Source organism: Ursus maritimus, unplaced genomic scaffold, assembly GCF_017311325.1.
Source record: "Ursus maritimus isolate PB19 unplaced genomic scaffold, ASM1731132v1 scaffold_14, whole genome shotgun sequence".
NCBI classification, from domain to species: Eukaryota; Metazoa; Chordata; class Mammalia; order Carnivora; family Ursidae; genus Ursus; species Ursus maritimus.
The window spans coordinates 43,443,846-43,471,470 of NW_024423786.1; the positions used below are offsets into that span (position 1 = coordinate 43,443,846).

At 54.5% G+C, this 27,625-nt stretch overlaps 1 protein-coding gene across 2 annotated transcripts; it reads right to left on the reverse strand.

Moving 5' to 3' along the window:
• Window positions 1-544: 544 nt before the first annotated feature.
• Window positions 545-27,575, reverse strand: MAU2 (MAU2 sister chromatid cohesion factor). Of its 2 annotated transcripts, none has more exons than XM_008704164.2 (19): window positions 27,269-27,575; window positions 19,888-19,905; window positions 19,430-19,495; window positions 18,657-18,752; window positions 17,383-17,477; window positions 15,678-15,705; window positions 15,221-15,376; window positions 13,886-14,032; window positions 13,709-13,799; window positions 12,419-12,522; window positions 11,765-11,842; window positions 11,412-11,477; window positions 9,397-9,480; window positions 7,996-8,045; window positions 7,727-7,804; window positions 7,414-7,525; window positions 4,746-4,836; window positions 3,786-3,913; window positions 545-3,405 (listed from the first exon to the last, which is right to left on the reverse strand). In XM_008704164.2, exons 1-19 carry the CDS (start codon window positions 27,542-27,544, stop codon window positions 3,331-3,333), a joined length of 1,839 nt encoding a protein of 612 aa, XP_008702386.2. In that variant the 5' UTR covers window positions 27,545-27,575; the 3' UTR covers window positions 545-3,330. The 2 variants fall into 2 exon arrangements, with proteins under 2 accessions (XP_008702386.2, XP_040484892.1); XM_040628958.1 differs by having other exon boundaries at window positions 9,394-9,480.
• Between the last annotated feature and the right edge of the window lie 50 nt (window positions 27,576-27,625).

The following is a 27,625-nucleotide window of genomic DNA, read 5'->3' on the forward strand; positions in this document are numbered from 1 at the left end:
CTTTTGAGGTGATGAAAATGTTCTGGAACTAGACAGGTGCTGGCTGTACAACATTATGAATGTATTTAGTGCCACTGAATTGTACACATTAAATGGTTAATTTTATGTGACTTTCACGTCAAAAAGAAAAGAAAAATTGAAGAAAAAAAAAAAAAAAACCCAAACAACCCTAGGCACGTGGAGGCTGGCTGATGTGTTTTCTAAGGACACAGGAAATAGGAACTAGCTGAGCAAGCAAATGTGTCTGTGGTGAAGCCAGGGAGGAACAGGCGGCGCTGTGGGCCAATGTCTGAGGTCTTAGGGGTCCCCTCTCCTCCAGGTGGGGCTGTTCTGGAGGAACATCATCAGTAGAGGACAAAACTCAGGTTCCCACCTGGTCCTCCAGGCCAGCGGCTGGGGCTCTGTATCCTCGCACCCAGTGGGTCCGCAGAACTCCCCGATGCCCACTTGCCGAGTGGCCCCGCCGGCCTGGAGAGAGGGCAAGAGCCGTCTCTGGAGCGGCGCACACAACGGACAATGCGACAAAGACAAAGCGAGTGATGGCTCCTGCAAATTATTTTACTCTGAATATATAGGAAAAGAAATCCACAAACGGGAAGCTATGTTCTATGGTTATGTCTTTTAAACAATGTTTTGTATTTACAAAAATTTTTTTCCTGATTAAAAGCACCAGCTGAAGTTACAGGCTGCTAAAACCGTAAGATATTACAAACCCATTAAAAGACATTATGCCAAACATACTTATTAAAAACCCTTAACAAAACAGAGAGACAATGCAATCAACAAATTTACCCACTGCACCAGGCAGCCCTTTTCTGATTTCCTTGCCAGTGTTCCCAGTAAGTGGGGTGGGGGAGTGCTTACCCCAGGGAGAGGACCCTCGCTTCACCCGCGGATGACTGCAAACTCCCGGCACAGGGGAGACAGCGGGCTGTGTGTGGGCCAGAGAACCCGGGGTCTCCCGGCCCAGTCCCCCAGACTCACAGGTCCTGAGGACCCCAGGAGGAGGCGGGAGGAACACACGAGAGTCAGACTAGCTTTCGGTCGTTCACCTGCCAACAGGGATCCTTCTGCTGCTCCCTGCACCGCTGTACGCTGAAGGGCTTGGAGCTCTTCTGTTTTTCCTGAACACCTAGTTACGACACTGTGTGAGGTCTCCCTGGGGGCTCACCTGCTGCCTGTCTTAAGTTCTTATGATTGAGTGAGAAACTGTGAGGCACTCAATTTGGACTCACAGGAAGGTACTTATGACAGCTTTATGTAACCAGAAGATGCTACGGTGAAGGGGAGGTTCAAAGCTTGCACACGCAGAAACGCATGTACTCGCAGTTTGGCTTCCATAAAGCTAGAGTGGAATATTAAATATTGAGTACTGAATTTTTAGCTGTAAACATAAAAACTTATCCTTAACTTTACATGAACATAGATAACAGAGTGGTCACTAAAAGCACTTTAACATCAGGGCAGATGTTAAGTTTTGAGGTTCTTATTTCAACTGCTCTACATAAAAAATGCCCTAGAAGCAAAGAAAGGTTTAAATAAATATGCAGAGACAAACCTGATGTACAGCGTGATTGAAGTAATGAGGGTCTGGAGAGGTCAGACAGTGCGGGGTCTAGGCCAATAGGGGCAGCCTGTGGCAAGAGGGGGGCTCTGTCCCACGGGTGGAGGGGAGGGCCTAGGGGATACCCTTGAGGGGGAGGAAGACAGGACAGGGCAGCTTGTGGCCACATGTCACACCCTCTTCTGTAGGCCTCACGGGCCCAGGGGGGTCAGCCAAGAAGGTGGCCTTGAGTAGCACGGGACTGCTAGGCTCTCCTGGGTGACCCAGGATGCCACACAGATGGTGAGTCCTCTTCGGACAAGCCCTGGCCAGCCCATGCCTCCAATCAGCAGCTCGCTTTGCACGCCTGTCGCTGGCCCCCAGTGGGCAGCAGCGGCCCTGCGCAGGGAGGTCTGCTGACAGCCCTGCTTGTGGCTAAGGCACACTCAGGTCTCAGGGCCTGAGCAGCTGACCTGAGTGATCCCAGTGTTCCTTCTGTCAGACACTGAGGCTTTGAGAAGCAGCCCTCACAGTGTAAGGGTAACAAGATGCAAACTAACAAGCCACCCTGACTAGCAAGACCACTCACCACTCCTCTGTGGGGAGACGCTCCCAGGCACTGGAAGCCGGAGGAGGTGGCTACCTCAACTGCCCCCAATGCCACCATCACCGCTGGGGCACCTCCTCAACTACCCGAGAGGAGCACAGAACCGAGCACGGTTGTCTGAGCCTGGCAGAGCCCCCTGGGGTCCAGCTCAGGAAGAGCTTTCAACGCTGTCCCAAGACCCAAGGCAGGTAGGTCTCCTCATCCTCCCGAGAGCAGCGTGAGGGGCCAGGCATCTGCGAACGTCCTCTGCCGAGGCGGCCAGGGAGCCGCCAGGAAGCAAGCCCCTTCTTCATTCAGGCACCCTGAGTTGGGCTGAGGAGGGTCCCCTCCCTTCACCTCTGCTTCCTGCCCAGCAGTATGGATGCTGATGGGGGGAAGGCGGCGGACGCGAACACAGAGTCTCAGCCCCCAGCCCCAGCTCCGTGAATCCGCACACGCATGCACACACACGCACACCCGTCTCTACAAGAACGTGCACCTCCATGGCTGGACACTGAATCCAGTCAAGGTGCAGATGTTTGGAAGCCAAGTTCCTAGGTCCCCCAGGGTTCATGACCAGAGACCCTGGGTGTCAGATGGGGGGGGACCCTGGACAGAAAGGCAAGCTGGGGAAAGTGGTATGGTGGGATGTGCATTTTTGTCCCTGACACGCGCCATCACTTCTTCCCTCCAATTCTGGGGCAGAAACTGGCATTTTGCCTCTGGGCTCTGGAAGCTGCTGTGAGCAGAGGAAACACTCCAGCCAGGCACGGAGGCCCAGGCGATGGAAGTCATGTGGCAATGCACCAGCGGTACCACCCACCCTGGCAACTGGCACCCCACTCCCCGCCCAGACACGCTCCCTTGAAGGCGTGACTCAGACGTGGAAGCAGAACTGGCAATTCAAGTCCACTTTAAAGGATGGCTCTGGAAAGTTGGCTCCAATATCCCACCTGCAAGCCTCAGCACTGGGGGTCTTGTTACATGGTGGGAATGGCTGGCCAGCCCTTCCTGGGAGGGCGGAATCAGCCCTGCACACTCCCCAGGGACTTGGAAGCTCTGGAGACAGTCAGAAAAGAAGCCTGGGGACACCCACTCCAGCACACCTCCCAGGAAAGCTCAAGTGCCGTCTGGATGGAAGTCGGGGACACACCGGGCCCCACAGAGGCCCCAAGAAGCTGGGCGGCTCCCTTCAGGAGCCTCACAGGAGGCTGGCCAGGCTTGTATTGGGTCCATTCTGAGCTTGGAACTGCACGGGGGGTGGGCCGTCCGTCCACTGCAGAGGGGAGAGAACACACAGGTGAGGTCCTTCCTAGGAAGGAGCAGAGGTGTGCCGGGCCACGTGTCTGCCCTGGACTGCTGCTCTTTTCAGGCTGCCTGCCCAGCCAGGGCCCTTTGTCCTCCACGCCTGAGTCAGCGCGGCCCCTGGGAAGCACCGTGTATCACCCACTTAGGGACTGACACCACCTCCCCCATCTGAGGGGGCTCCTGAGGCCAGGCTGAGTTACGGATTGCTGGAGACATGCAGGGAGATGGCAGCCAAGTGTGTATAACCCCTTTCAGGGCACATGCCCCCTGGGGACTGCAAGCCAAGTGAGCAGGCCCTGAGGAGTCAACCAGCCCCCCACTTTACCTCCCCAAACCCAGTGCCTATACCGTGATGAGGTTGTGTTCAGGGAGACTGCAGGCCTCAATATGGTCCTGGAGCAGCTGCTGGGAGAAGTTCTGGTGCATCTGGGCGGCTTCGTGGGCGTCCATGGCATTCCCGCAGGCCTTGTTCAGGTCTAAGGGTGGGACACACACAGGGTGGATCCACCTTGCCCGGCCCCATGTCCTCCCCTTGGACACGGGTAGAGCCCTAAGGTCAAACCCCACTCTACCTGTGAGCTCCTGTATATCTGGCACGTCACCTGCCCTGAGCCCTGCCTGTCTCAGCGTCAGCAAAGCCCACCTGCCAGCAGCCCTCACACATACCCTCCCGAGCTCCTGAGTCACATTCTTGGAGGTGGGTGAGCAGTGTGGCCAACACAAGGGTCAGCTGGCAGGGAAAGCCCTCAGGGCTCCCTGTGGACACTGGCCCTCCCGGGGAGGTCCTGGCCAATCCCCGGGCACACAGGAACTCACTAGAGCAGGGCGTCCGACACCCACTCCTGAGGCAGAAGGACCGAATGGACCCACAAAGCCCACTGCAGATGGGAGCAGCCTGCCCTCTGCCTCTTCCCCAGGGCCCTCGGTGAGACTCTGCACTGTAGTAGCGCCGGCTAAACAGGGGAGGGGCAGTAACAACACCGACGCCTGCTGAGAGCCTAGCGGGCACCCGGAGCATCCTGGCCAGTACCGCCCACAGGGACGACGGCCGCGGCCATTTAGGGAGAAGGCAACCGAGGGTGAGGGCTAGGGCTTGCCGATCCTATGTGGCGCCGATGTCATGAGTGAGCCTAGTGCCCACTGCCCCCAAACAGGGCCTGCTGCGGAGCCTGAGCACGTGCTAGCACTGCGACAGTGGCGGGGAGAGGCCAAGTCTGAGCACGGGCTAACCAGGGCTTACCTGCGATCTCCTAGGCCTGGGCTCTCGGCAGCCCCTGCTCTCTGGGAAGGGCTGGCTGCCGCACTCACCTCTCAGCAGGGCCGAGGACCACAGCTGCACTGACATGTCCGGGATCTTGCTGGCCAGCTGCATGGCGGGCACCACCATGTTGTTACTCTCCTGTTGACCGAGAGCAGCCAGGGAAGGGAGTGGGGGCTGGGGCCAGCAGCGGCGCCAGCCCAGGACCCCACCCGCAAACACCCAGCCCAGACTGTGCCCTCCTCCTGCTGCCTGGAAGGCTCCTACTCCTGCTTCAGAGCCCATCTCAAATGACCTCCTCTGATGTACTCTTCACCTGCCTCAGGAGAAAATAAACTGCCCCACTCTTCTGCTCCGCATTACCTCCCCATCGGGGCGCTGCTGGCTACGGACAAGTCTACACGCCTTTGTCTCTAACCAGAGCAAAAGGCACTGGTGGTAGTCAGCTCTGCACCCAGATCAGGAGCCGATTAGCAATGCACATTCAGAGGTCCCAGGGCCTGGGAGGAAGCAGCAGTCTGCCCTGGCAGGGTTGAGGAGGGCTGAATGGATAGAGCAAAGAGGAAGGGAGGTGTCTCTTCGACATACAAGGCCACTCTCGTGGCAGGCTACCTGACATGTGGGCTATGGGACACCAGGGCATGTCAACTCTCCAACCCTGACTGTGACTGCACAGCGCCGCGCCCCTCAACGCCTAGGAGGTACTGAGAGCAGGCGGGGGCCCTCAACACCCACCCCTAAACCCATGATGACTGGCAGCACTGCGCCGACCCTGCTCAACCTAGGGACCACAAGCTTTGCTGGCCTGGATTCAGGATTTAAGGCGACACGGGAGAACTCCCTACATGGCAGCCCCTGGCAGATACCTGCCACGTAGCCAAGAGATTTACAAATCATCAAAACCAACTCCTGAGGCCTAGCCTCAACACTGGCAGGATTGTGTCGAAAACACAAAAGCCCAATGACTTCACGCTGCCCCCTGGCTGGCACCTCAAAGATGAGCTCCAGGTGGGTCTCAAAGCTTCTCAGAATTGAATAAAGTCTTTCCAAGACCTCAGAATGCACAACAGAACACGTAAACCTACTCTTCTCCTTGAGGCCTGGGGTTGGGCCTCTGTTTGGAAGCTGCCAGGAGAGTGTCCCTTGGCTTTCCTAGGCAAGGCTCCCCGTGCCAGCTTGTGGCCCCACAGGATTGGGTACGAAGATGTGTGACTCTTGAGAGGTATCCGTGTGAGGCTGCTCACAGACTCATGAGGCCTGCGGACACGCCACCCCGGCAGGCTCAGGGCAGAGCTGGCTGTGTCTCCCTCAGACCTGGAGCCGCTTGAGGCCAGGCTCGGGTCTGCGGGCAGCACACAGGGAGCAGTGGAAGTCCCTAAATAAGTTCTGTAAGATGCCCCGGGATCGGCCCAAACCTGAACCAGAGCTGCAGCCGAAAAGCTGCTTTGCTTACCCTGTCCCACGCAAGGTGGCTTCTGGAGACTACTAGACAAGAGAGCCAGTGAGGTGTGGTTCTAAGCCTGGGTCTGCAGTTTGGGGCTCTGTGACCTTAATCTCCCCAGCTGGAAAACGGGGTAATCACATCCACCACACCAAGACACGAGGCGGGCCGCCCACACTCGGCAGAGCCTCACGCGGAGCCCGTGGTTCCCATCCGGCCTCCAGACACACGGCGAGGCCAGTGTGCTCAGAGGCTGAGGAATAGGGTGACAGAACGAACCCAAGCGCTTCCTCTTCCTTTACAGGTGGTGATGTCCCAGTGTTCAGGCCCTGCCACCAGGACGTGAACTGCAGGGCCCGCTGGCCACAGCAAATGCCTGTCATAGGACTATGGGGAGGGGGACGTGCCAAGGTCGTCAAAAATGCTCACTCTTAGGAAGCCCTAGGGTTTGACAGATAAAACTCTCCAGGCCAACCTATGAAGCGTATGCTGCTTCACAATTCTTGCTGCCACCGAAGAAAACTCTCACCCAGTGGTGCGGAGAAAGACAAGATATCAAATCATAGAACAGCCCGAAAAACAAAACCTACGCGTAGGCAGAGACAGGTACTGGAAAGAGCCAGAACACATGCAACCATTTTCTCTTCTGTTTCTCACGCTTTCTACAACGAACATACCATATTATATAATATGAACAAACACTACCTTAAAAAAATTAACAGCCTCGACAGGTTGATAGGTAAGAGCAGGCGAGCAGGTTAAGAGCACACCCCAGATTCCCCATCTGACTCGGAGACTTGGAGTTGGCTGATCCCACTGGGGACCAGCCCCAGGGGGCCATTCTAGGTAAGGGTGAAAACATGGCATGCCCTGAGGACGACACTGTGTGCTGGGCAAAATAGAGCTCAAGGGATCTGGCTGAGAGGACACACCTCTCCTCCCTCAGGTATTAGCACACAGAAAGGGGAAGCTGCCTTCAGCCCTGCTAGCTCTGGACAGCTCTGGACAGCCTGTGGAACTCTGCCTGACCACTGCCTGCAGCCGGCACTGGGCCCATCTGCCACACAGACCCACACTCCAGGATCCAAAGCTCCCCCAGCCCTGCCACCCCCCCACCCCGCCCCAGCCTGAGCCTCACTGAGGCGCCCCATGGAGTGGGGAGTGGAGAGCTTCCTGAGGTAAGACCACTGAGGGGCAAAGGATGCAAAGTGCTGCTAGGTGGTAGTCCCAAGCCCCATTCTGGCCCCCTGCCTCTCAGCCCAGCCCCGGGCACTTACTCTGTGGTTCCCCAACACATAGAAGATATGGCCCAGGAGCACAAGGGAGCAGGCTGTGAGACGGTTCAGGTCCTCTGCGTTGGACATCTTCAGAGTTTCTCGAAGAAATCGCCTACGTGAAAACAGATGCTGAAGGCCCATCGGGACGCCTTATCGGTAGGAAGAGGCTGCAGCCACCTCTAGGCCCTGAGCAGAGCCCACTTGTTTTGGGGACAGAGGCCCTTGGCACATGCCGTCAGGAAGCAAAAACCACCCAGAGAGCCAGCCCAGGAGATGCCAGGCAGGGGGCAACCCGTCTTCTCCCTGTACTCACTTGGCCTCATTGTAGCGTCCCTGGAAGAAGGAGAACAGCCCGCGCACGTAGAAAGCTGCTGCTCGCAGGCAGTGTGAGCTGACAGGAGAGATGAGGGCACACTTAGTGGGGTTTTTGTGAGCGCAGCAGGTTTCCAAAGAGGAGTGGGCAGAGGGGGCGAGAGGCATCGGATACACAGGGCAGTTGGGTCCCACCAGGAAAGCACCATCCCAAGAGCGGAGAAAGTGTAAGCCAATAGGTCAAGGGGACCCCCCACTCAGGCCACCTACCTGACAGGGAAGCTATGGTCTGGATTGATCCTTTCCAACAAACTGTATAGCTGTGGCAGAAATGTCAGTTAGGATCATTCTGCATTTTGAAACATGAGAAAATTCAGCCTCAAATATGCCACTAAATTGACTAGGGCTGCTTGCATTTTCCTAACCCAACCTGAGAGCATCGTGCCCTCACGCCGAATCCCATGCCTGAGTAACCTGAGCGGGGAGCAGGGTCAGGACCTGCGAGGACAGGTGAGGGCACTACAGGAGACTGCACATGGCTGTTTACTTCTTCGTCCCCACCCCCACCCCACGACGGGAATCACGGCCTCCAGTGTGAAGGGTTAGGATTGGGGTCCTCACACCCTCAGCCTGCCCCAGGTCAGATGAGGGGGCTGGGCGGTCAGGGCAGTGGCTCAGTCTCAGCCTTTGTATGGTCAGAGGGGCCCAGTGTGGGGGAGCGAGGTGGGAAGACTGGCCCACAAGTCTTGTGGGCTGGGGGTGGGGTTTCTCTGGAGGTGCAGGGATCCTGGGAGGCTCTGATAGGCAGCCATGTGACTGATGTTCTAGGTCTCCTCTGGCTGACGAGGAGGGAGGGGTAGAGGACATGGCTGAAGTGAGCTGAAGCTGCTTCCAGTGTTCCCACAGCACCTCCAGGAGGCAGACACCGGGAGAGCAAAGACACAGGGAAGCCGAGCTCTCCCATGACCCACCAAGTGTGACCCATGGAGCCCACTCCTAGCCCGATGATGACCCTGCCCATTGCTTCCTAACTGCTGGAGCAGACGCGGCTGGGCTTTCTGCTCCCTGGAACTAACCTTCTTATAGACTAAAGATAAAATGAAAGCCGTGGAGATGGAAAAGTAACTAAATCTCAGATACTCCGGAGGCAGGAGGCCAGGGCTGGAAGAGGGTAATCCTAGGGCTGAGGGGGGACCCCAGGGCTAAAGGGAATCGCAGGATTGAGGGTTGCAGGGGGAACCGGTGTGAAGGCACTTATCCTATAAGGGCAAGCCCTGAGAGCCCCCTAACCCTTATGAGGTTGGGTCTTAGACAACCTAGGAGCACAGTGCAAATGGCTGCCTGAGCTGCTGCTCCTCAGAAGTGAGCCATGAGGCCTCACTGACTTTCTAGAACAGACAAGTCAGGGTAGGAGAAACTGATTTTTTTCTGTGCAATTCAATAAAGCCTGGCTCATTTTTAACAGGGAGAAGTGTTATTTAACTAGGGAATGTTCATGTCCTAGATTGGTCTGTCCCAGCCATGCCTGCAACTCTGGGTGAGACGGTGCCGCCTCTTAGAGGGTGAAACCCTGGAGCTGCTGAGATTTGCTGGTGCCCAGGACCACCCCAACCCCACCGCCCCCAAATAAGAGTTGAAAAGATACCAAACATGAAGCATGTCACCTACTACCTCTTGGTGTCTATTTCCTTCCCGTATATACACACTCGCCAGATTGGTCACGATGAAGGCCCACAGCTCCTGGTGGTTGGTGAGCTAGAACAGGACACACGGGCATTAGAGGGCCAGGCTGGGCACAGCCCCTCACACTAGGGCCACCGAGTGGCACAGGAGCCGCCCAATCCTCCACGGCAGGTAATCTGGAATCCCTTTCTTTCTTTTTTCATTTCAGACAGATCTCCTCGCCTGCCTCATGAACCCCAGGAGCATGGAGCTGTTAGTTCTCCTTACTATAAAGCCGTCATCCACATTAGGAGAAACAGGAAACAGAGAAAAGGAAAACCAGCCGCCCCTGATCCTGCCCTGAGAACGCACTGCACTTCAGTCTATTTTCTGCTTGTTTCTCAAGACTGAGACCCAGACAGCCCCTCCCTCCACACCACAACCAGTGACCCCTGGGGCCCCAGGGTGGGCTGACACAGCAGAGGCATGCGCTGGTCCTGGGGAGGACACCGCCAGGAGGGTAACTGAGGCTGTAGGACACCGGAGATGCTGCTGACGGCTGGTGGCGGATGGACCGTTGTCCTCAGTTCTTGGGAAATAAGAATGGTCGAGAGAGGGACCAATCTGAGCAGTCCGAGCAGCACCCAGATCCTGGCTCCCGGTGGGGCTGAGTGAACACAGCTGTGCAGGAGGCTGAGGCTGCCGAGGAAATGCAGCCCCCACCCACAGGCCCCCGTTATGTGCCAGGGGGCCCAGGAAGTCTTCCGATGTGAGCATCACGCTCTGGTTTGTTTGCTGTAGGACCACAGGAAGAGCACGTGTCTGGGGCCAGGGGGTTGAGTGTGTATCCTGGCTGCACCACTTCCTACGTGGCCTGTAGGAGTGCCGTGTGGACTCCCCCGAGGCGCACACCATCAAAGCAGCAGCAGCGCCTTGTGGGACGTTGAGATGGGGAGGCACATGGCCACGGGTAACTGCAGGGAGCAGGGCGGCAGGGTGTGGGTGTCCCGGTACCACTGCGGCTGGCAGTGCAAGCTGCCCAGGGCCCCGGGGAGTGGGCATGGACGGAAAGGCTCAGAAGGCCATGGGGGTGGGCACGCTGCCAGAGGCTCCTGCACATTGCCAAGACCAGTGGCAGAGCTGGCAGCAGCCAGAGCCACACGGAGCATCTCAGAGGAGCAGTGATGCCACTGAGCCTAGCCCCAGGAGCAAAGAGATCTGGAGACTGGCACGAGGGACAGAGAAGAACTCCTTGTCTGACAGGGTGCACGCAGCACCCCCCACGCCCCTATACCTCTGCCTGGGGCCTCCTCAGGACCCCTGGGGAGAAGGTGTTGCCAGCCTCCTTTTCCTGTGAGGACACTGAGGCCAAGGTGGGGATGTGCCTATCTGGTCCTGGAACAGGACAGGCAGAACGGGGACCTGGCACTGGGCTACCAACTCCGGCCGGGATGGCCCGTCCAGGAGGATGTGGCACCAGCTTTCTCCCAGGGCCTGTTGCGATCCTGAGGTGAGGACGTTGCCCCAGCACAGCTCCTTCATGACCCCTAGAACAACCAGGCTGTCACAGGGTGAGGGCAGACCCAGTACTGCCATGGGGGTGGCTCCAGGGAGCCCCTGAGCCCTGCTGAGTGACTCTGCATCTTCAGCTGTGACAGGAGCCAACACCAACCTGGCAGGTCATCAGGAAGGCTGGGAATTAGGAGTGAAAGAGGCTGAAGGGGCCCCGGTACCAGTGGGCACTGGGCTCTCCCTGATGGCTGCCCTCCAGGTTCGCCCCACCCCAGGCTGGCCGAAAGCCTCCCTGCCCACAGCTATCCCTTGTCCTACTGTGCTCCCAGCGCTGGCCTTGACGTGGAAAGCCCTGGATAAACAGCACGTCACTGTCATGGCTGGCGTCAGGCTGAACGCGGCAGTCACCCACTGTGCACAGTTTTGTGCAGGGGTTGTCCTCCTCAGAGACCACGCCTGACTCCTCACTGAGAAGCACCGCCCGCCCCTTGGAGTGAGGGCCGGCACCTTACCCGCAGGGCTGTGGTGAACTGGGCTTCTGCATTGTCCATGCAGTTGACAGAGACGCAGTACAGGCCCTGGAAGAAGAAGGCATGGAGGGCCTGAAGCCACGCAGTTCACCCAGGGGCACGTGGCTCAACTAGTGACGGCTGAGCCAGCTTCCTCTGCACTTTACTCCAGCAGAGGGGCAGGAAGATGCCTGCGAAATTATCCCCTCCTCCCGGAACCCAACTCCACTGAGACTTAAGATGCTTATCAGAACACAGCCCACCAGAACATTCTGGATCCTGCCTGGGGCAGCGGTCACGGGACTCCTCCCTGGAAGGGGGAAGGGGGCTGGGGACGGGCAGCACCGGGCACTCACCAGCAGCGTGTGCAGCTGTGCCGCGTGGTTGGAGAAGAGCCGGGGGGACTGCTGGCACAGCTGGCAGACTTGGGAGATCTGCCAGGAAACAGCATGCTCACCATCACAAGGCCTCCAACATGGCACCTGGTGTCCCAGCAGCACTCCGGAGACCCCAAAGCTGACAGGTGTGCCCAAATCCTACCTTCCCTGGGCCACAAAGTCCCAGCAAATGCGTCTGTCGTGAGGGCCAAGTGCAGCCCTGACCTCCCTGAGAATGATGACCCCTGTCCACTACCCCCACTTCATCCTCCCTCTCTAACATGTGTCTCAACCATACAGCACCTTCCCCCTACTCAGGGCCCCCACACCCCCCTCAGGAAGGTAAACATCAGAGATTATGGGTTGGGGCAGGAGGAATGCTAGGATCACTGTCAGGGGACCCCAATTCCTCAGGCCCTGTGTTCCTTGGGCATGCAAACTTTTGGGGAAATGGCCACTGATTTCTGTTATGTCCATCGGGGTCACGAACTAACAAAGTATAGTGAAATGACAAGATCGGATGTTCTGCTGACACACACCGGGCAAATTTACACTCTCCCATGTGACGACTTCTGAGACCCGGCAGACTCCAACAGCTTTCCCACCCATGCGCGTGGCCTCTGGCAGCATTACCTCCTGCAGCGCGGTGGCCTTGTGTCCTGTGACAAGCCTACACATGATGATGTGCTCGAGCAGGATCACTTGGAAGGAGGACAGGATAGGGCTGCAGTCAAGCACTGGGGGCGAGAGGTGGGGGGTGAGCACTCAAGGGGCAGCTGGAGAAGAGACCCTAAGAGATGGACACAGAGCCTCCTCGGGACTTTGCATCCTCCCACCTCCCCTCACACTGGCCCCTTGGCTACCAGGTCTGAGCCCATCTGCTCTGCTGGGCACCAGCTCAGCACCAGCTGTCACCTCTCTCAGCGCCCAGTGCACCCCAGAGTGAGGGGATTCATCTCCCTATCGGGGGGGGGGGGGACAGGCTCAGAGCCAGGTTTTAGTGACCAGAGCATTCTAAGAATAAGAAATCCCTGGAGAGGTATGTCTTCCATCCTCACTCCACTGTGACCCAGGGGAGTGCTCCAGAGCACTCTGCACACAGTGGGTTCTAGAAATGTTGCAGTAGCCCAGGAGAGTGAAATTGTGCAACAGGCCTCAGGCAGCAGTGAGGGAACCCAGCTCTTGGCTTCCTGAGAGGCTGTCCTCACACTGGAGCCAGACGGCACCCACAGCCCTTTCCCAGCTCATCTGGAGGGAAAGAACCGCCATCCCTGTCGGCTTTGGTTCTCCAGTTCTGAAGGCTTCTCCCCCAGCAGCACTGATAAGGACACAGGAAGCAGATGGAACAGATTAACAGGGGTGCCGAGCCACCCAGGGACACGTGCGGCTCTGGGTTCCTACGAGTCAAAGGTCCCGGTCCCACAGGATGGATTAGATGACCATCCAGGAAGAACCCACGACCTCCAGAGGACCTAGTGTTGGTCAGGGAGATCTGAGTTTCAATCCCAGCCTCACCCAGCGAGGTCCATGTCACAACAGTAAGAACAGACAGCAAAAGCAGCCACCGTCTCTTTCAACTGAGCACTGCTGTCCCAACAGGCCCCACTTGGGACCCACTAACCCTCATAGACATCTTGAGCAGTGGGGGGATAGGACAGAGATGGCACAAGACCCCCCTCCTCTGGCCAGGGATCAAGGATCAAGCCTAGGCTTGGCCTGCTCTGCCCCAAACCCAGATTGCCCCCATCTTCCAACTGGGTTAACAAGACCCACGGGGCAGGGACTCATGGTGACTGCTCAGGGCCGCTGTCATTCTGGGTTCTTCCAACCAGCACAAGAGGGGGCACTCAGGCCACCCACCAGGGGGCGCTGTGGCGACGCAACCTGCCAAGTAGAGCCCGACCCAGCCCTGGAGAGTCTTACTCTTGAGCTTCTCCAGCTGCATGAGGGCTTTGTCTGTGTACTTCTGCGCTTTCTCCAGGTAGCCAGCCTGCATGGAGTGCATCACGGTCACCTGGCGACAAGACCAGACAGCGGTGGTCACTGTGACCCTCTTCTCCTCGCTGGAGCCACCAAGGCCCCAGTGCCCCAGAGACTCACCAGGTAGACGAGCACACACATGTGCTCCTTGGGCAGCCAGTGGAAGAGGTCGGCGGGGTTGCTGGGCAGGATCTCGTCGTCGTGCAGCGTGGAGATGGTCTGGATGCACTGTTGCAGCTGCTTCAAGCATGGCTTCACGCTCTTCACCTGGAGGGCGGAGGGGCACCCAGCACCTGAGGGCCTGTCTGCTACCATGGCGTGCCAGGCCCGAGGACAGGAGGCCCCCATGGTGGTGGCTGGAGCTACCTCTCTGCCCCTTCCTCCCAGGAGCTGCTGCTCTGCTCACCACCTGCAGGAGGCCCACCCCCTGATGGGTCAGCCAGCTCTCAGGGTGCAGGGCTGGGCCAGGGAGGTCGTCTGTGGGATTGAGGCTTGGCCACCACCCAGTTTGGGGCCCAATACCAAGCCATGAGAGAAGCCTGTTCAAAGACCCTGCTCAAGCCACTTTCCTTCTTTCCTACAGTAACCCCCGGAGAGGAAGGTAGGGCTGGAGCAGCTGGTTATCCTGGGGGGTGGGAAGTGGCCCCCTGGGGGTCCTGCAGGCTCCATGGCTTGTACAGACTGGCCTCTCTGCACTGGAAGCCCTGTCCAAGGCCCCCACAGGCCATCTCCATAGCCATCAGCACCCCATGAGAGTCTGCTGTATACTCCCATGTGCTGAGTGTGGTGTTTGGCCCAAAAGGCATAGCTGGGTCCAAGTGGGGGAACAGAGGAAGCCCCTGACCAATGAGACGGCCACCAGGCTCTACCTGCGGCCTCCCAGCACACCAGAAGGTCCTGCCTGTGGTTGGTCACCAGGCCAGGGTAGGGTAAGAGGAATGGAGTAGCACCCCCGAAAGGCTGCGATGTTCACCCCCACACTGATGCAGCTGCTCCTCAACCACACGAGGATTAGTCTACTCTCAGACAGCTGATCCTGTCAGTCCCTTCTCGAACTGCATAAAGCTGTCATCAGCTGGGGGATGGTGGACAGACACTACTGGGGCACCTGCTGTGGGCCAGGCACCATGCCACAATCCTCAGTTTATTCTCATGGATTCCACAAACTGCCCTTAAGATGCCTTCAGCGGAGCGTGCTGAGTGCACATGTGGGCCACCACGACTCCCGCCATAATGCTAGGAACAGGAGACCCCCATTCTCACAGTGCCCGCTGCCCACGGGGACAAAGCACTTGTGCCAGACCATGACAAGGTGTGTAGGGAAGGCTGAGACTCCAATAATAGACATGTCGTGCGGCTAGTGACAGGAGGCAACCACAGAGGTGACGTCTTGGCCTAAAGCCCACTCGCAGCCTGCTCACACCCATCAGCCCTCATGTGGGAGGCACTACGTACCTGCCCAGCATCCAAGTAGTGGGTCACCTGGAGGACCAGGAAGAAGACACGCAGAGACTCCTTCTGGATGGGGTTCCCTTGCCAGTTCTCAACTATCTGTCCACAGAGGGTCAGCAGCGGGTGCACTTCCTGTAACTTGCGCTCCATCAGCAGCAGCTGGGGAGGGAGGCACAGGTGCTGGGAACATCTCCTGGTACCCAGGTCTGCCCCCCTCAAAGGGACCACCAGTGCCACACAGAGAGGACACAAAAACCAACCTGGGGCTGCTTCTTCCTTAGCACAAATCCCTGGAATCAGAGTTTCACTTCTGAACCCAGCAGGGGCACCAGGGCCTCCCCCTTGCTATAGTCTGCTGTGTATGAGGGTCTGGGCCCCCAAGAGGCTACACTATGGCAAGTGCGCAGGGCCTGGCCTCATGTCCTCCATAATAGCCCTACTCCACCCGGCCTTGACTTACCATTCCTTTGCTGAGCAGGAACAGGGCCCTGGAAAAGAGAAGGTGAGTTAGTCTGTGAGGCTCCGGCACCTCCTGGGATGACTGTGCCACCCCAATGTTCATGGGGACCTAATGTGCAGCAGTCCCTGGTGGTTCCCAGTGAGGTCTGCTTTATTTATGAGGCCATTCTACTTCACCCCGTTTGATCTTTACTTTTTTTGCCAGAAGGTAGGCTCAGAACGTGTGGAGGAACAGAGTATGGAATGGCAAGCGTGCAACAATTCCAGCCTGGCTGACACAGTAGAGAGGGGCTGTGCGTCAGTGGATGGCACTGGGCAAGTGCTGATGGGAGGCAGGGGCTCCTGCCCACAGGCCCCCAGTTTATTAAAAATTGAAGTATCTGTCCCACCAGTCTTGGCAGAATCCCTGTGTGCTATGATGGACACCCCATCAAGTAGGTGCCATTCTCCCCCCCATCTTCCGGGTGAGGAGACTGAGGTGGGGAGGTCACAGTCACACAGAACAGATGTCTATGCTCCAGGCCACCACGCCATTCCCCGTTGTTACCTCACAGCAGGCAGACTCTAGGGTCTACGTGCCCATTGTCCAACCAGCGAACTGTAAGGCTGGGAACTTTATATCAAGGTTCCCACAGTGTCACAGATGTTATCACCCTAGATCTGTGGTCAAAGGCTCCAGGCCAAGGGATCTGCAGCTGCTGTGCCCTGCTGGAGCCACCCCAGGCCGCGTGTCCACAGTGGCACAGAACCCTGGCAGGAGACACTCTTGAGTGAACATGTGTAGTGCTCCACTGTCCCCATGCCCTGCAGGGCCTGAGTGGCACCAGGAACCCAGTGACAGCTATAGCACAAAGGGGGCAGGAAAGGCCAGGAATATGGGGCCAGAGTGTATGACAGCCACCATCTCAGGGCAGGGTGGTCAAGGGTCCAGGACAGCCTGGGGGAAGCTGAGTGGCTCCAGTGGGCACTCTGAAGTCTAGAGTTCAGAGAACAAGTTAGGGACAGTTTTTTCCCAACAACTCCAAGGCTAAGATCAGCCCCCACGAAACAGAACTTTCCAGAACCCTAATGCATACAACAGAATAAGAGCACTGGCGCCTGGTGCCTGTCTACTGTAGAGTTCTTTAAGAGGAAAAAAAGAAACAAGACTTGAGGCCTTCACAGAGGATACACAATGAAGCATCAGTGCCCTCTGACCCCTGACCTCAGAGCACCAGTCTCCAGACCTCGGTCTAAGCAGTTCTGTGGGTAACATGAACCTACATCCCGTCTTTTATACAAACGTCCACTTACTCTGTCTTCTACTGTACATCTAAAAGCTCCTCGGTGTCCCGAGCGGGGATGCCAGGGTTGCCCACAAGCACTGCCAAGCACACCTTGCACGCCCTCTGGGAGCACTACTCTTGCGTCTGTGCCTCAAAGGGACCAGCCCAGCACATCATACAAGTACTTCTTATTTTAAGAGACCCTAGATTCATGCAAGCACTGAGAATGCAGGCTGCCCTCCCTCATCAGTCCACTGTCCCTTCCAACTTCATGAATCAACGGGACAAGAGACATCCGGTGCTTTCATCTGCATGGTTTTTACTCTGAGCAAAAGTGATCCCCGTTTCGAGCCAGAATGCCAAGGCTCTTTGTTGTCCGGGACAAGATAGCCAGGCTGTCTCCAAGTAAGAGGGAGAGGGGTGTAGAGAGAGGGTGCTTACCGTGTGTACTCGGATCCCACCACCCGGGCGTACTCAGCCCCCACACCCAGGAGGTCGCAGGCTGACACCAGATCCTTCTCAAGTGTGTGCAGTTGCTAAAAAGGAGACAGCAATGACACTTGCTTTACAGAACCTAGTACCTGACCTTAGTGCTCTGTCGATGACATAAAACTGAACCTCCCCACACACCCACAAAATTGTTTCAGTGTCAGTTTTGAGCTAAATCAACCAAATTATCTCATCATGTTAATTGCTTTGAGTATAGAACTCTACTTCGTCTACGGTGCACCTCATTTAAGCTTGACGGCTCAGAGAGCCAGCAGTTAACCCTTACAGGCACAGACCCCCAAGAATTTGTGAGCGTGTACTTTGTGTACTTTGCAGATCACCTCTGGGGGCTAGTCACTAGGGAGGCAGCCAGAGGGGCCCCAAGTGAGGAGGGACTCCCTCTGGGGTAAGTGTCTATAGACGTTTCAAGCAGAAAAGGCTTAACAGGTTCAAAGAAAGGTACAGTTGCAGGGCCGTGGTCAGCAGCTTCGGCTCCTGCATGCACCAATGCAGGTGACTCACAGTCTGGCTGCACAGGCAGGTTGACAGGGTTGTCATGGTGGGTGGGCAAGAGCAGCCTGGCAGGCAGGCTGGTTCTGAGACAGGAGAGACCGGAGGCCAGCCAGTGGGAGAGAGGTGTCCCTCACAGTACAGCCCACCTGTCCCCCATCATGACCCCAAGCCGGCAGGCCTCCCCACTGTGGCCAGGAAGGCCCAGCCTTTCTTAGAAAGCCTACCACCACTGGAGTGTCTCAGAGCACAGGGGCCATCCGTGACTGGGGAACTTAAGGGAGGCCGGGTCTGGGACCTACATGGAACCTGGGCTTTACTCATTGCCCAACAGGCAGTCCCTTGGAATCTTTCAGCTCTTACAAAACACAGTGGATCACTGGCAAGAAATGCTCCCCAAAGTTAAAAGAACATAGGCCAAAGAAAGCCCCAGAAGGGAGGAGAACACAAAGACAAGACCCTGTGTCAGCTCCCATGGGGAGGGACATTCCCACCATCACCCTGGGTGCTGCCTGGGGGGTGGGGGGGTGTCTTACTAAAGATAGAGGCTGGTTAGCAGGTGAAAGAAATATCCCTGTGTCCGCACCCATTCAGGGCAGCAGCCTGAAGAGGGTCAGTGCGTCCTGGAGTTTGTTATTTGTACTTGGGTGGGCCTGCCCCAAGGTCAGGGCTCCTGCTAAGCACCCGTGCTTCCTGGCTGGGCCCGAGGTACTCACAGCGAGCTGGAAGAGCAGGCGGCAGTGCCAGTATGGAGTCTGCTGTGAGATCTGGATCGCTTTCCGCAGCAGTGGCTTTGCTGCGTCTACGGAATTCTGAAAGGAAACAGTCAAGTTTGGGGAGGAAAAAACAAGCCGGCAAGCAAGCTGGATTCCTTATGGAGCAGCTGCGGCACCAGAAGGCCACTCCTGTTCACGCTCACCAAAGGATTTGTGGGTTGCCAATTTACTTTATTAAAAAAAGAAAAGATTTTATTGGGCTCACTGGCTGGGAAGTTTTTGCACTGCTCTTAAAATAACTCCTCATTCAACTAAACTGAAAAGTAGCTTTAGTCCAAAATCCTGAACAGTCAAATTAGACAACAAATTGCCATCTTTCCTGTTCTGCAACCAGAGAGAGGGGCCAGGGATGTGAAGCAGGCACTCCCTGCTGCCCAGGGAGCCTCATGCGTGGTTGCTCAAAGCAGGGAAAGGTGATTTTCAGCTATGCCCGAGATCAGGAACCAGGTTAAGAAGACATATGGACTTGTTAGGAACGAATTGCCCTAAACCTAGGAACAAGGCTATTTTCCCACAGTCTTTGATAAAAGATTTTGCCTGCCTTCATAGGAAGTGATGACCCATGGATGCTCTATGCCAGGGTATGAGAAGTAGAAAGTAATGGGAAGTATTAGAAGCCAGAAGGGAGTCCACTTCCGAGAGCCCCAATTTGCTGTTGTGTCTTTGCTATAGGGAGAGTGACTTTGCTTTCAGAAACCTTCATGTGCTCTTACCTCTTGACAGTATAACTCAGACAAAAGACTTGCTGCTTCAAATTTAACATCTTCAAACTGTTGGATCTAATAACATCCAGTTAAGGAAGGAGAGACACAGCAAAGAGATCAGTTTAAAAGGGCCACAACTTGGGGTTCTTACATTGTAGAGGCTGGTGGGACAGGAGCATTCCTGCCTGGTCTGAAACGTCAAGGTCACTTACTCCTCTAGCACTCCCCGTGTCTGGTACCAACTGGGTTAGAGCTAGATGACAGGGCACAAACAGGAGCACGGCACCCACAGGGAGGATGCTGGTCTGCAGGGGTAGCCACATCGAAGAAAGGATTCTTTGGGGGGGGCAAGGCCTAAAACTTTGGGGTGCTTCATGGGGGGGATTCAAATTTACAATACTATCTTTGCTTCCCACCCCCAAATGGAGCTCTCCCTAAAGGGAATGGTGCCAATAAGAAAAGGATACTTGCTGTGATATCAACCACTGAAAAGAAAAAGAAAAAAGAATTAATTTTCAGCCAAATACTTGGTGCCTGCTTACTGGCTCCACTTCGGGGTTGATAGAGGTTGTCCTGTCACCAAAACCTGTCACCTGTTCAGTTAAGTGGGAAGGTGGCCTGCCTGGCCTGATACAGTGGGCTCACTTTCCCTGCAATCCCACAACTAGAGTGCACCCAGGGAGAAAGAATGAGTACCTGCTCCCCTATGGACAGAAGTTTTCTCTCTTGCCAGCCCCCAAAGTCAGATTCAGAGCCCCCTCCTACCACAGCAGAGATGCTTCCTTAGGAGGAGTGCTGAGAGACCCTGTGTACCACTCACTGCAATACACGGACAATCGGCAAACCATGACACAGGAATCAATTACAACTGCAGAGTGGGTCGGGAAGTGCCAGTTCTTCTTGGAGAAGTGACATTTAAAAGATGCGTGGAAATGAGCAAAGCCAGCCTCAGAGTGGAAGCGGGACTGCTCCAGGAAGGACTGGTGTGGGCAAATATGGCCAGGGGGTGGTGGGGACGGCTCTAAGACCGTCCTACCCTCTGAGCTCACTGTCCTACCCCCTGCTGGCACACACACCAGCACAGGGTTCAAATGACATGCTCCCACTTGGGGACTACTGTGCCCTGCAGCTCCACGTTCCAACAGGAGGCGGTGGTCAGGACGTGCGTGGGCCAGTCCACTACATAAGGCACACCAACCATGCTGTCAGACCACCTAGGACTCAAACATACACCGGACACTGTTCTTGCCGACCCACTCATCCTACACACATTCACAGCGCCTTGCCAATTGCTGGCACATGATCCGGAGCTGAACAGAAGACCTTGACTCACCATGCTCTGTAGGAGAACACTGTAGGTGGGGGGGGGATGATGCCTGGGGTTGGGCCTTGAAAGGTGAGGGTGTAGAAAGTGAGGCGGGAGGTGTCCCTAGGCAAAGAGGGAGTAGGAGATGCTCCGTGCAGAGAAGAGCCCATGAAAAAGGCAGAGGGCCAGGAAGGTTAGGCTGGAAGTCCCGATGGATCTCTGTGCCATTCATGTGGCAGCACTGCCTCTGGATGAGAATGCCCTAATATTCCCTGAGCCTTCCTCACTCAGAGGCATAAAACAGAAACACCCGATCAGATCTGGGTTTTAAGAGTACCTAGAGGCAGCAAACAGAATGTGAAGGGAGGAAGAGGGGCCATGGGGCTACTAGTCTTAGGGTTAGAGATGCCTCTGGGCCAAGGGCTCAAGAAGTCACAGAGGGAGGGAAAGACGGAGCTGCCTGAGACCAGCTGCCTGCAAAACATAGGTGGGCCAGGAGGGGGCGCCGTGGGAGAGGGAGAGAGGAACAGAGAGACCAAAACCTCCAGCACCACTGGGCTCCTGACAAACACACATGCACGTGCACACATGCAGGGCCCAGGCAAAAGGCACTCTGCAGCCAGGCTGAGTGTCCGCTCCCAAAGCCTCCCGGCAGCAGGGACAGGAGGGGTTCAGGGTCCCCAGGGGGGCAGGACCAGCTTCAGCCACATGGGTGATGTCAATGGAGCTGGTAAATACAGAAGTCAGGGTGTGCTTTCTATAGAAACCACTCCTCCCCACGGGGAAGGTCAGTGCAGGGAGAGAAGCTCCCGAAGACCATCAGCTGGAAGGAGAGGGGAAACTGGTGGAAGAAACTGTGTGACTGGAGACACGGTTGGGCCGGGAGAGCTGTAAGACTAGTCCTGTGTCAGGGCAAGTCAGTCACTTTCCCAGGACTGTCTGTCAAACAACTGTCAAGCAAACAAAAGACGTCATTTCTGTATCTTTGTAACATTTGCAACATAAATTCACAAACCAGAAATATGGACACCTCAGAAAATATATCTCACAATACACAGAATATCTTACCTAAGGTGGCTACTTTATTCAAATTTGCTACCTGATCTATATGTTTTACTATGCAACAAAAATAGCTTTTATGTCTCCTTCCTCATGATGGGAAAGAAGCCACTCCTGGGCAGCCTGCAGCTGCAGGGCAGGGATACAAACTAACCCACCAGAAGTTCCTGGGGTTACCTTGGGGCTCTCAAGGGGAAGTAAGGGCCACCACAGGGCCAGCTCAAGCCCTGAGGAGTGGACGGGCTTGAACGAGCACATGTCTCATACCTGGAAGATTCCATCTAGGGCTGACAATGTTTCAAGACTTCTTCTTCTTCTTCTTTTTTTTTTTTAAAGATTTATTTATTTATTTATTTATTTGACAGAGAGAGAGAGAGAGAGAGAGACAGCCAGTGAGAGAGGGAACACAAGCAGGGGGAGTGGGAGAGGAAGAAGCAGGCTCACAGCAGAGGAGCCTGATGCGGGGCTCGATCCTAGAACGCTGGGATCACGCCCTGAGCCAAAGGCAGACGCTTAACGACCGTGCCACCCAGGCGCCCCTGTTTCAAGACTTCTTGTACCTCAAAATCAAGATAATTATTTTTTTTAAATCAGGTTTTTAAACCATCAAAATATGTTGAAATAGTTATTAACCGCAACTCCTTTCGGATGCAAGCACAGCACTTAGGAGCCAGCCTGCCTCCTTCTGCTGTGTGACCTTGACTATGAGAAAGCCCCTGTCAGCACTCTCATTATCAAGTTGGAAGTCGTCCCTACCTCATGGGTTCGTTGAGGATCCAGTGAGATAGTGTCCCTGAGAAGACCCATGCAGAGCCTGGCATGTAGAAGGCGACAACAATACGTCAATGATTTCCAAGCAGGAACAGGAATAAATCAGGGGTTGGAGGGGAGGCAGGGGGACGAGTTGGTGGAACTGTGAAGGGATGGTTCCTAGACAGATTTCACATCCTGAAGTCAGAGGAGGCTCAGAGAGTGAGAGTGAAGAAAATAGAAATGAAAACAGGAGGAAGCACAGATCACTCTACCATGAAAATGCTTAATGCCAAGCTCTGCAAATACAGCTTCTGCACAAGGTTTTGCTCCCAGCGATGGGGCATGGAATTTGGCAGGACACAATGCTGAGGGATGAAAGATGTGCTCCAGCCACGTCTGTTGATGAAAGACCCAGAACTAAGCCCTTTTGGGCCTTGAGAAGAGAAGGGAAAGCATTTAATCACTTGCCGAGAAGGTAAACCAGAGATTCTCAGGTTAAACCTGGAAGCGGAATTAACAAGCACCTGGATGGCACAGTTTGAAGCTGCTTTCTAAGTTAGGGAGCAAAACCACCACTAAAAAAGCAGCTCTATCCCAAACCCAAAGAGAAAGCAAACATGGCATCGACAAGAATACCACAGTCTGGGGCGCCTGGGTGGTGCAGTCATTAAGTGTCTGCCTTCGGCTCAGGGTGTGATCCCAGCGCTCTGGGATCGAATCCCACATCAGGCTCCTCTGCTAGGAGCCTGCTTCTTCCTCTCCCACTCCCCCTACTTGTGTTCCCTCTCTTCCTGGCTGTCTCTCTCTGCCAAATAAATAAATAAAATCTTAAAAAAAAAAAAAAAAGAATACTACAGTCTAAGAAACTAGTGTATAAAGGAAGACTACCTGGATTATAAAAAATAATGAACAATTCGTCACAGAGAAGTAGCGTTTATTCCTCTGTGGCTTTCGAATCCGAGAAGCCTAAAATGATGATGCATTTTCTAGGCCAAAGATAAAGAAGAATGTGATCAAAAGTTTAGTTAACAGGATATAGACATACATCTAAGTACAAACATGCAGATTCTCTTGATTCCACAGAGGACACGCAAATGACTAAAACGGAACTGTCTGCTGGAACAACAGTGTGAAAATAAGGCAAGGGAAGACTGCAAATGCTGCACACAAGAACAGGTGTGCCGCAAGAGGAAAGCCAAGGTGAAGATGAAATGAAAAGGAACACAATACAAAAGAATTTACAGAAAATTAGCTTCACAAATTCTCTAGCCAAGAGATTTCTGAGTAAAGTGACATCTCTTATAATCAGGAACTATTTACTCCAGGAGTCCCAGAGCCGCCAAGAATTCTGATGACACACGCCCACCATTGCCAAAACCATAACGTAAAAGGGGAGACTCTCAGGTGAAGGGTCTAGTCATGCACCACAACGGCTACAGGAGTTGCTGAGCAGACCCGGGGAATGAAGAAGCCAGCAAGTGATCCAAGGGCCTGCAGAGGCAGGAACCAGACAGACCAACAGCTTTGACCTCAGAGAAAGCTGCCGAGCAAAGGGAGAAAACATCCTCCATACCTCTGATGGAAACACTTAACAGATGAATCTTTCAAAGTTGGAGAACTGATGAAGCTGATGGGTAAGTATAAAGATTCTTCCTTTAAAAAAAAAAAAAAGATTTTATTTATTTGAGAGAGAGTGAGCAAGAGAGAGAGCGAGCACAAGCGGGGGGAGGAACAGAGGGGAGAGAGAGAAGCAGACTCCCCGCTGAGCAGGGAGCCTGATGAGGGGCTTCATCCTGGGACTCCAGGATCATGACCTGAGCCAAAAGCAGACAGGTAACCGACTGAGCCACCCAGCCACCCCAGATGGGTAAGTATATAATACATTCCTTCTATAAGGTTTACAAATACGGTTGAGGCAGTTAGACACTGACAGGAAGCAAACAGAGAGTAAATAATCTAATCTTATATTAAAAAAAGTGATTACCGAGGAGGCTGGGGGTTTCTCAAGAGAGAAAACAAAAGACATGAAAATAACAGAGAAGCCGAATGTGGTACTAAGTTCAGAGGCCCATTAAAAGTTTTACCTAGAGCACTCGTTAGTTACAAAAATCAGTTCAGAAAATAACAGCAAGAGGAATGATCAAGGATATAGTCACAAAACACTTAAGAATCATTTACATTAAAAAAAAAAAGGCTCAGTTAGGAGAACATGCAACTACTGATTTTGCATTGTAAGATTAGAGCTCCAAGGTGGAAGCAGAGTTTATTTAAAAAAAAAAAAAAAAGAAAAAGAAAAAGAAAGATATTTTTTGATACTCTGGGTTGGCTCTCTAAAAAGAAATTGGAACCTCCTTGGCCATTTGCTCTTCAGGACTAGAAACAAACCACTTCTAAAAGAAGAACACATTATGATTTTTTGTTGAGCGGGTCTGGGAAAGGAACGAATAGAAGTTGAAGGCAGCCTGATTGGGGGAAAATCACAGGACTAACAAAGAATGAAGATTAAAGAAACATGCTTGTGTTGCAACACAATGGGAGATTACATACAACTGCAGAAGGAAAACAGCACGGAGAACAGCACTTTAACTGAAATCTGGACAGATTCCCAGCGGGGGATGCAACAGAAAGGAAGGGATTTCCAAGTATAACATTAGTGTGACCTACAGAGGGGACCTTGTGGCTCTGTGGGAAACCCCACAAGATTCAGGGTTCTGTAAAATCAAGAGAAGACGTTTCACAAAAATAAGGGTTTAAATCATGGGTCCCAAAGCCCAGCAGTTACAAGGAAGCAATCTGAGGCACGGCTGTGTCCCCTCTACAGCACTGGGTGGGCCAAATGGGACAATATTCACAGCAAGTATGAACCACTGCTAGAAAAAGACTGAATGACCCCCGGGACAAGGGAAGGGCAGTGGCAGGATGTGTTGTGAATCCAGAGAAGGGAGAGCTTCAGAACCGCAATTCACTGAAGGCACTGGGCCGCCAGGCCTCAGCGGTCAGTCTCCAGCACGCCCACACCCAAGGAAGCCTGGGGCTTCACTTGATCTCAGCCCCATCATTGCCCAGGAGAGACCTTACACCAACCGGTCACAGCTCAGGAACTCCTTGGGATTGACCTGACATCCTGAGTCATTCTCCAGGTTCGCTTTCCCCATCCCATTCTGGCCTGCTCAAATGTCACTCCTACAAATAGACTTCCTCACTACCTCTGCCAAAAAAAGTTTCCCATCAACTCCATCTCTTCACCCTGGACCGTATTTTCCATGGTTCTTCTATCATGGCCTAACCTTTTACTACATATTTAACGTTTGTCTCTTTCGCACAAAAACATATGCTCACATTGACAGGGACTATTTTAGTCTTCACTGATCTACAGCACCTAGAATACAGCTTGGCACCTGGTGTGAGCTGAATAAATACCTACCGAATGAATAAAAGGGATAAAAAAACTTCATAAAAACAATAATGATTTATTGTCTAGGCACTGAAGTTGGTGATCCTGAGCCCAGGTCTGAGCCAGTTTTGTTAATAACTTGATGTGTAGCTTTAGGCAAATCACCCATACTGCCTCACTCATAAAAAAAAACCCCAAAAAACTCCTAAAACACTCCTAAAACTGCCTCCCTTCCTAAAAAAAAGGAAGGTGATCAAGCAAGGACTAAAGTCCCCTTCCAACTCTTTACACTCTGCAAAACAAAGATTTGATATGCTCCCGAAGGCAACTCATTACTGGACACAGGTGGGTTGGGATTTACCTCAGATCAATACATTTCAAAAAGTTAAGTTGATTCCTTTTAAGAAATCTTTCCTTTAATCCAAGTAAAGCTGGGTAAATGGCAAATGGAGGCTTGGTCTGATAGGAGCACAGTGTTGCTCTGACAAGAAACAACGCCAAGGCCAGGAAGGTCGTAATGACAGTCACTTTCCCACATTCTTAGAAGCACCAAGATCCCACAAGTCAAGTTGGGGGGATGGGGTCTCTCTTCTGACTAACAGATGATGGGAAGAAGGGAAGTCACCATGGATACTGAGAGCAGGAGCTTGGAGATGCCCTCCATCCCGCCCCCACAGAAAAAAATGGTCCTGGAACCTAGACCCCCTCAGTTCTGCGTTAGAGGATTTTAACCTCTCCTCTCTGAACCTCTGCCTCCCATCTATGACATTCTGCATCAGTGACAGGGGTACAATACCCTCCAGACACTTATCAGACTTCCAGGTCCAGGGAGGGGACACCTTCTTAGGTTTCCTAAAAGACCAAACTTCAGATTCCCAAGGGATGCCTGTACTGTCACCTTGACCCTCCCCTATCCTGAGTCACTTCAGGAGGCAACGTTCAGGCTGATGCTGGAGGGGCTGAGCCCTGAGGAGCTGGAAGTTGCAGGACCCACCGGCAGATCTGGTGACCTTCCCTAAGGCGCCAACATATGATATTCTCCTGAAATTCTGAAGAATTTGGGAGCCCTGTTGCTCCTGATAAGACACAACTCTGAGTGCCCTGAGCGGGGTCCCGGGGCCCTGTCTGTCACCAGAGACGTTAAGTAAGGTACAGAAAGAGGCCCTCGGGTCCCTTGAGAGGCTGGCGGCTTCGGGGTCTTGCTGCCCGTGCGGAAGTCGCGCCCCAGGTCCCCGAAGAGAGGCCAAGCGGCCCCTGCCCGCTGGGGTCGCAGTCCGTCAGCCCAGGACCCGAAAAGAGCCCGCGCCTCCTCCCTCGCGGCCGGGTCCGCGCTCACCGCCTTCTCCAGGTGGCTGCGCGCCTGCTCGCTGTTCTTGGTGTGGTGGTAGAGCACGGAACCGAGCTGCAAGTGTGTGCGGGCCTCGATGCGCTGCGGCGGCTTGAAGGGGAACACGGCCTGCAGGCAGTGCACACACAAGCGGATCTTGGGCGGGCTGGAAGTGCGGAAGTGCTCGGCGAAGCCCAGAAGCGCCAGGTACCACGACTCGGCCGCCTCCGCCTGCGCTGCCTGGGCCGCCGCCGCCTGGGCCGCCGCCGCCGCTTGAGCCGCCATTTTGGCCTCCACAACAACAAGCCGCCGCCACAGGGAGGCGGAAGCAGGCGCGCGGGGCGGAGCCGGGGACTTCTCACGTCC